Below are 8,916 nucleotides of genomic sequence, written 5' to 3'. Positions count from 1 at the left end.
TTTTTTATTCTTTTTTAACGTGATGAATAAGTGCATTTATTTTTTTCCGAATGCTTTATTAACTTTTGATTTACATCACTCATTTCTGCCAGATTTTGAGTTACAAATTTTCTCCCCATTTTTCCCCTACCCACTGCCCCAAAATAGCAGTCCAATAGGATATCCTCTCCTCCAGTCTGCTCTCTCCCATATTTTCTCCTATACCCCTTTTGACTTTTCCAGGAGATCTCTATGCCCCAGTGCCTGTATATTTTATTTCCCAATTATATATAAAATAGTATTAATAATAGTATATATATAAACATTTGATTTTAAAACTTTGAATTCCAGATTCATTCCCTTCCTCCCTTGTCAAACATCCTTACTGGGAAGATAAGCAGTTCAGTATTGTACATGTGTGGCTAATGCAAAAACAATAACATAGTATATATATATATAGTAAAAGGCTGACTATATTTCCCTCCATCCTATACCACCTCCTACTTATTCTATTCTCTACTTTGATCCCATCCCTTTTCAAAAGTGGGTGCTTCCAACTTCCCTCCCCCCCAGCCTGCCCTCCCTTCCATCATCCCCCCTCTCATCCCCTTCCTCCCTACTCTCCTGTAGGGTGAGATACCCTATTTAGTGTGTATTTCATTCCCTCCTCAAGCCAAATTCAATGGGAATAAGGTTGACCCATTCCCTTTTACCTTCCTATTCTTCCCCTCCATTGTAACCATTATAACCATTTTCCCTTGCCTCTTCTATATGAGATAGTTTACCCCATTCTGTCTCTCCCCATCTCCTCTCATTATATTCCTCTCTCACCTCTTAATTTCACCTTTTAAGTATCACCCCTTCCTGTTAGATTGGTCCTGGGCCCTCTATCTATGTATACCTGTAAACATATATACACACATTCACATATGTATTCATATGCCCATATACCTCACATATAGACATATATATATATATATATATATATATATATATATTTCTATTTATATTCCCTTCAAATACTGATAAAGGTTTCATAACTTACAATTATTGTTTTTCCATACAGGAATGTTAATAGTTCAACTCTGATAAGTTCCTTATGATTTCTTTTCCCTGTTTACCTTCTCACACTTCTCTTGCTTCTTGTATCTAAATGTCAAATTTTCTATTCAACTCTGGTTTTTTTCAGCAAGAATGCTTGAAAGTCCTCTATTCCACTGAATGACCATATTTTGCCCTGAAACATGATAGGCAGTTTTGCTGGGTAAGTGACTCTTAGTTTTAATCCCAGCTCCTTAGCCCTCTGGAATATCACATTCCAAGCCCTTGGATCCCTCAGTGTAGAAGCTGCCAAATCCTGAGTTGTCCTGATTGTGTTGCCACAATATTCAAATTGTTTCTTCCTGGCTGCTTGTAATATTCTCTCCTAAATCTGGGAATTCTGGAACCTGGCTATAATATTCCTAGGAGTTTTCTTTTTGGGATCTTTTCCAGGAGGTGGTTGGTGGATTCTTTCAACCTCTATTTTGCCCTCTGGTTCTAAAACATCAGGGAAGTTTTCTTTGAGAACTTCCTGGAGGATGATTTCTAAGTTATTACTTTGTTCATGGCTTTCAGGTAGTCCAATAACTTTTAAATTCTCTCTCCTGGATCTATTTTCCAGGTCAGTAGTTTTTCCCATGAGATATTTCACCTTGCCTTCTATTCTTTCATTTGTTTTGGATCTGTTTAACAGCATCTTGATTTCTCATAAAGTCATTAGCTTCCATTTGCTCCAATCTAATTCTGAAGCAATAATTCTCCTCAGTGAGCTTTTGAGATTCTTTTTCCATCTGGCAAATTCAGCTTTTTAAGGCATTCTTCTCCTCATGGCCTTTTTGAGCCTCTTTTGCCATTTGAGTTAGTCTATTTTTTAAGGTGTGATTTTCCTGAGTCAGGCTGTTGACTCTCATTTCGTAATTTTCTTGCATCATTCTCATTTCTCTTCCCAATTTTTCCTCCACTTCTCTTACCTGCTTCTTAAGGTCCTCCATGGCCGGCAACCAGCTCGTATTTTTCTTGGAAGCTTTTGGTACAGGAGTTCTGACTTTACTCCCTTCCTCCTGTTCCATGCTTTGATCCTTTTTGTCCCCAAAATAGGAGTCTAATGTTGGATTGCTTTGCTTGGTTTGCTTCCTTAGCCTAGTCATTGCCCCTAAATTACTTGACTTTTGGGCTTTTTGCCATAATAGGACTCACCCACCAGACTGAGGAGCTTCATTCCAAACACTAGGGTTTTCTCAGCTGCTGGAGGTATTAGATGGGTGCCTTCTCTGAGGCCTCCACATGCTCTGGCAAGCTGGTCACACACCCTAGGAACTCCACCCTAGATTGCAATCCAGATCCAAGCAGGTTAAAGCAAGAGTGATTACCCCTCAGACTGGTCGCTTGGTCCCCCTACACTCTGCAGGCCAGGAGCTGAAGCTGCCACATGGCTGTGGCTGCTCCACAGCCCTCAGCGGCTTCTCAACTCGATGGCAAAAGCCACGAACTCTCAACTACTGGGTCCCAAAGTCCACACTGCACTGACTTCTCACTTTGTCCCTAGCATCTATGTGTTGATAATTCTGGATCGCCACAGCTGCTGGTGATCTGCAGTCCCTCCAGTTAGTGGCTGGTCAGGCCCGGCCTGGGGCTAAAACCTTGGTGTGGGGCTGGGCTCAGCTCCTAGAGAGCTGAACTTGATGATTCCTGCCAGCCTGCCGGACTGTCTTCAGTGAGAGCTTAGCTTCTCTGTGTCATTTTGTGGGTTCTGTAGCTCCAACGTTTGTTCAGAGTACCCTTTTATATGGATTGGAGGTGGAGGTGGTAGAAGCCAGAGCCACAGGGAGGTCCTGTTTCTACTCTGCCATCTTGACTCTGCCCACTGTAATTTTTTTCTATTGATCCTATTTACAACAAATTGATTTTGTCCTGTAACTGGATTAATCATGGTTCTGTTTCTGAATTCAGTTCAGAATTCAGCTGGCCTGTAATGAGTTAAGTTGACAACCTAGTTCTCTTGCTAATTAATCAGTGTTCTATTCTTGACTCAAGGAATTCTGCTAACTCTGGGAGATAAGAATTCTGGCCTAATATCTTTACACCACCAAGCTATCCTTCAAGGATTTCTGGGTCACTATCTTGCAGGTGGATTCAAACAATGAACACTTCTTGGTCACAAGAGGAAAAAAGGGAGGTAATTGCTAGCTCCTCTTCACCACTTCCAACCAATAATATTGTTCTTCATGCTTCAACTATGTAACCAATCATGTTTCCATCAACGACGTATGTCTCCTACCCTACTCGGTTATTTGTTTTGCACTACCCAAAACCTATAAAAGAGCAGCTGTTCTTTTGCAAGGGGTCTTTGGCTGGAAACTGAGGCAGCCACTCTGATCCTTTTATTGGCAGGTACCATGCTCTTCTTAATAAAATTATATCTTGCTTGGAAAAATGTGTCTCTGTTTATGTTTTTGTTAAATTTCTCTAGTGACCTTCCATGTGGGAATGTAAACAGTTTATTTAACTGTATTAAATCCCTTATGATTTCTCTTTCCTGTTTACATTTTTATGCTTCTCTTGAGTCTTGTGTTTGAAAGTCAAATTTTCTATTTTGTTTCATCAGGAATGCTTGAAAATTCTCTATTTCATTAAATATTCATTTTTTTCCCTGAAAAACTTTGCTCATTTTTGGTGGGTACATGCTTTGTGGTTATAATCCTAGCTCCTTTGCCCTCTGGAACATCATATTCCAAGCCCTTTGATCCTTTAATGTAGAAGCTACTAAATCTCATGTTATTTTGATTGTGGCTCCATAATTCTTGAATTGTTTCTTTCTGGCTGCTTACAATACTTCCTCCTTGACCTGGGTGCTCTGGAATTTGGCTATAATATTTCTGGGAGTTTTCATTTTGGGATCTCTTTTAAGAGGTGATCAGCAAATTCTTTCAATTTCTATTTCACCCTCTGTTTTCTTTGATAATTTCTTGAAAGATGATGTCTAGGCTCTTTTTCTGATCATGGCTTTCAGGTAGTCCAATAATTTTGTTTTTAAAGCAATCAGGGTTAAGTAACTTGTTCAAAGTTACATGGCCAGGTGTTTCTGGGTGGGTGCTAAGTGTCTGAGCCCAGGATTCGATCTCCAGGTCATCCCGACACTGGAGCCGGTGCTCTTACTCGCTGTGCTACCTGGCCGCCCCAAGTCCAATAATTTTTAAATTATCTCTCCTGGATCTGTTTTCCAGGTCAGCCGTTTTTCCAATGAAGTATTTCACATTTTCTTCTATTTCTCATTCTTTTGACTTTGTCTTCCTGTTTCTTGATTTCTCATGGAGTCATTAGCTTTTACCTCTACAACTCTAGATTTTAGGGAATTATTTTCTTCAGTGAATTTTTAAGCCTCTTTTACCATTTATTCATTTTTAAATGTTAAATCAGCAACACAGCTAGGTACTAAACACTATTTTATTCTACTAATAATGAATTTAATATTTACTGAAATTATATTTTCTAATGAATTTAAAGGTTTATCTCATATTTGTTTTGATGATCAAAAATTTCCTTCCCTTGTAAAGTACATACACAAAGACATTTTTTAATGAGTATTCAATTTAGAGTTTTAGAATAATCCAGATCACTTCTTTTATGACCCTGATTTACACAATATTGATTTAGGCCCTTATCAGGCCAAATGCAATATACATGATTTTTGTTAGTATTAATGAAAGAAAACACTGACCAGAAACAGCCCACATAGCTTCATCAACTTGTGGCATATTTTCTGTGATGTTATAAATGATTACATCACATTCAAGCAGGTGAAACAGCAGTTCTTCTCGGGAAAGGTTCTGAAAGGAGGAGACCACCAAACCAACAGTCAGTCATTTGTAGCAAGCAGTGAACAGAGCAACCATAAAATAATTAGGTTAAATTGAGGTTTCTATATTAGTACAAGTTCATATGAAATATATCCACAAAGGAATTTCTACTTAAAATTATATTTCTATTAATACCATATGCTTTTTTTGATGTGACAAGTTCAGTAAAAAACTGTTCAGGCAATTAACAACAGACAAAATAGCTTTTTAGTATAAACAGGAGTTTATTTTAAATGGACTTCTTTATGTTATGTTTAAATTTACATTCAGAGCCAGCTAGGTGGCACAGTGAATAGAGCACCAGCCCTGGAGTCAGGAGGACCTGAGTTCAAATCCAGCCTCAGACACTTGATACACTTACTAGCTGTGAGACCTTAGGCAAGTCAGTTAACCCCAATTGCCTTGCCTTCCCCCTCCCTGGGGCAAATAAATGAATAAATACATAAATAAATAATTCAGATTCAGAAGGAAGATATTAGAAAATACTGGAAGAAGATACATGTCATTTAAAACTCTCTCTAAATTTATTCAGCATTATTTTAACCATACTCTAGGGGAGGTTCCCAAAGTTATTTGGGCTACTGCCACCTTTAAAAAAAGTGCTCAGTGTCCCCCTGGAAAGCTACTTTCTTTAACCCTTTAACAGTTTTTAAAAATCTGTATCATTTAAAAAAATACATATATATATTTTTAAATGACGCATCTTAAATTGAATAATTTATTGTAAACTTGTGAGTTTTTTCCTGCATTGAAATTTGACACAATATTGCATCATGCAACCTGATGGTATCAATCTGTAAACAAGTCATTACATGCACACATTCCTGCCAATGCATGCTGGACTTCCTGACAATTCGGGATGCGCTGGCCTGCCAACACATGCTTTTTAAGACCTGTTCGTGGACTTGACCACTGATTGGTTATAACTTGCATTATGTATGTTTATTTGGAAAACAACGCAATAATTTTAACTCTGTTACACAATACGTGAAACATGTACAAATAACTTTTCAAATTTTTCTTCTCTTCTTTCCTTATGCTTCCACCACCCCCTTGTTTTTATTCGACGACCCACCCCACCCAATTGCACCTGAGACTACTACCATTCCCTTGGGTCAATCCAGGGCCCACCTAGGAGGCGGTATCACCCACTTTGGGAACTTCTGCTAGTTCATTCAAGAATGCCTAAAATGTATAGTAAGTAATCTGTTCTGTTTTAACTGGGTAGTCTATATTGCCTGGATTCTTTTTCTGTAATACCAATACTTTCCATAATAACACAATACTCTCTCTGCTCTTAAGGTATTAAGATATCTTTAAAAGGACTTGAAATTAAAATAAGTTTGGTCCAACATCATACAACATATATCATAGTAGTAAGTTCCAAATGGATAAGTTGGATAAATGGATAAGACTTAAATATAATTGGTCACACAATTTTCTAGATGGAGGAAAATAGATGGAGATACTTTTCATGATTATAGCTAGAAATATAATTCTTAACCAAATAGAAAATAACACAAAGGACATAACAAAAAATAAAATAGATAATTTGATTTTATCAAATTTAAAAGCTTTTATATGAACAAAATTCAATACAGTTAGGATGAAGGAAACTGTAGATAGGCAGGAAAATATTTGTATTAAGTATCTCAGATAAAGGTCTGATATCTAAGATATTCAGGGAATTAATATAATTAAACTTTAAGATTAAGCACTAAGACTATTGGGACACATGTATATGAGAACAGGAGTCATTCCCCCAATGGATAGGTAGTCAAAGAATATAAACAATAAAAAAAAGAATTTCAAACTCAACCATGAGACTGATCCAAATAACTAATGAAAGAAATATATTTTAAAACAATTCTGAAATTTTACCTCATACCTAGCAAATTGACGACAACCAAAAAAATGGAAAATCATCAGTGTTTGAGGTGTTGTAGGAAGTTAGTCCCTCTAATATATTGTTGGTAAAGGTATGAGATAACCCAATGATTCTAGACAACAATTTGGAATTATGCAGGAAAAAAAAGGTGCTAAAAATGTTCATATACTTTCATCCAGGGTGCCTTCTAGTGAGCATATACCCCAAAGATAGAAAGTACCATACATATCATATTCATGATAGCACTTTCTGTGATAGTAAATAATTAGAAACAAAGTATATGACCATCAGTTGTGCAATGCATAAACAACTGGAATAAATTAATATAATGGATTATAATAGTGCTATAAGAAATGAAAAAATACAAAGAATTCAAAGAAACATAAGAAGACATATGAATTGATACAGATGGAGGTAAACTGAATCAAGAAAACAATATATATGATGGCTAAAACAATCTATAAAGAACAAATTAAAAAATGTGAATATTATGTAATTAGGTCTAAGCCTGACCCAAGAGAAGACATGAAGGCACCTTCCTTCTTTCACTGGGGTGGGGAAAAAGGGATATGGAATGTTGTATATGTTATCAAATATGTTAGATGTGATGTGTTGGTAGGCTTTAATGACTACTTAAAAAAATCTTTGTAAGTGTGAAATCCTTTGCAAACAGGAAAAGTTTACTGTGTAGAGGAGAATATGCATATTTGGAAATAAATGAAGTATAAAAGCAAAAGGCATCAATAAAATTTAAAAACATTTTTAAAGGACTTGTTGTTGCTATTGTATTGAAATTTTAAAAACAGGTCTTTCTTTAACTGCTCCCACCATAAGTCTGAATGATGGCTCACTAAAAATACAGGCTAAGGCACAAGGAATTTATGAGTTTGAACGCCAAATATAACATTTCCCTTTTTTCTATAGATTAATCATTTAGCTTGTAATGATTTCTTCACCTATAAAATGGAGAAGGTTTATTAGCCACAATCCAAGTAGATCTGATTTCTTTCCCCTGCTTTTAGCAACAAGAGAACATGAAAAGTGAAGAATAGCCTATTGTAAAAGGGTGGATAGAGACTTTTCCCCAGTCTTGACAAAATAGTCCAGACTTACTGTGTATGTTTCCAAGGCAAATTCTGGAGGCTTACATTCAGGACTGGAAAGGGTTCCTACTATCTGATAAGTGCCTTCCTTTGATTTAGTTGCTGAGCCTTCTAGGCCAGCTGATTTGCTTTCATCATCATCATCTTCTTCTTCTGTTATTTCTTCAAGTGAAGCCCCAACTATACAGTTAGATAAGTACTACAAGAAAATCAGAAACAATTCCAAGTTCAAATAGCAATTTAAAGAGAGGATTTGCTCCCCTGTAATATATATATATGTATATATATATATATATATGTATGTAAGTACATATATTTGTAATTATATATATTATTTTTTTTGGAGGGAGACATAGAGGGAAGAGGGTGATAGAGTTCAGAACTTTTTATTCTATTCATATGGGACATTTGATGGAGGGCAACAACTGATCTGCAGATTACAGTCTTACACTCTTGTGCTTTGGCACATGGGAAGCATTTAATAAAAGTTGTTGATTGACTGGGGATGCTGATAGGTTAAGTGATTTGCCCAAGTTCACACAGAAAGTATATGTTACTGTGATACTTTAAATATTCCAAGTTAAATGATTAGTTTACTCTGTACCTCTTTTATTGCACTCATCACAGTCTATCTTGTACCAGGATTTAACAGTACATTTTTATCTTTACCTGACTCTTCCACTCTCCCAAATCTTAAAACTGGAAGGGACCTTAAATATCATCCAGTCCAACCCCATCCTTTTATAGAAGAGGGAACTGAAAACCTGAGAGGTAGGTGGTGTGATCTATCTGAGTTTTCAGAGTTAGATAGCAGCTGAGTTGGGCCTATAGCCCAAGTATCCTAACCCCAGACCAAATCTTCTTGCCTTCTACACTGCTATGGAGTACTGGCCTTGAGTACTGTATAAATGAGGGATTACTGCCTGCTTGCCAAGGAAGAGCCTAGCTGCAGGCTCTCTACCAGTAGGCTTGTTACTAGGTAATAAATTCTTTGGCCAGGGCTAACCATGAAACAAATTATCCCTCAGTCCTGTGCAGCCATCTTCAG

General features: G+C 36.8%; 1 protein-coding gene across 1 annotated transcript in view; it reads right to left on the bottom strand.

Annotated features, from left to right (window-relative positions):
* LOC138173916 (adenylate kinase 7-like) overlaps positions 1 to 8,067 on the bottom strand; it is a gene marked incomplete at its 5' end in the record, with an annotated part of 125,895 nt that extends 117,828 nt beyond the window's left edge. The window contains 2 exons of the mRNA XM_069103966.1: positions 4,739 to 4,847; positions 7,879 to 8,067. Of these exons, the coding sequence (XP_068960067.1) occupies positions 4,739 to 4,847; positions 7,879 to 8,067 (298 nt within the window). The remainder of the gene's footprint in view (positions 1 to 4,738; positions 4,848 to 7,878) is intronic.
* Positions 8,068 to 8,916: the final 849 nt, after the last annotated feature.

Source organism: Petaurus breviceps, unplaced genomic scaffold (assembly GCF_028583685.1).
Source record: "Petaurus breviceps papuanus isolate PSGF00001 unplaced genomic scaffold, PetGlider_PUasm1.0 67, whole genome shotgun sequence".
NCBI classification, from domain to species: Eukaryota; Metazoa; Chordata; class Mammalia; order Diprotodontia; family Petauridae; genus Petaurus; species Petaurus breviceps.
The sequence above is the reverse complement of the archived record's forward strand: the minus strand, read 5'-3'. Positions and strand labels throughout refer to the sequence as shown.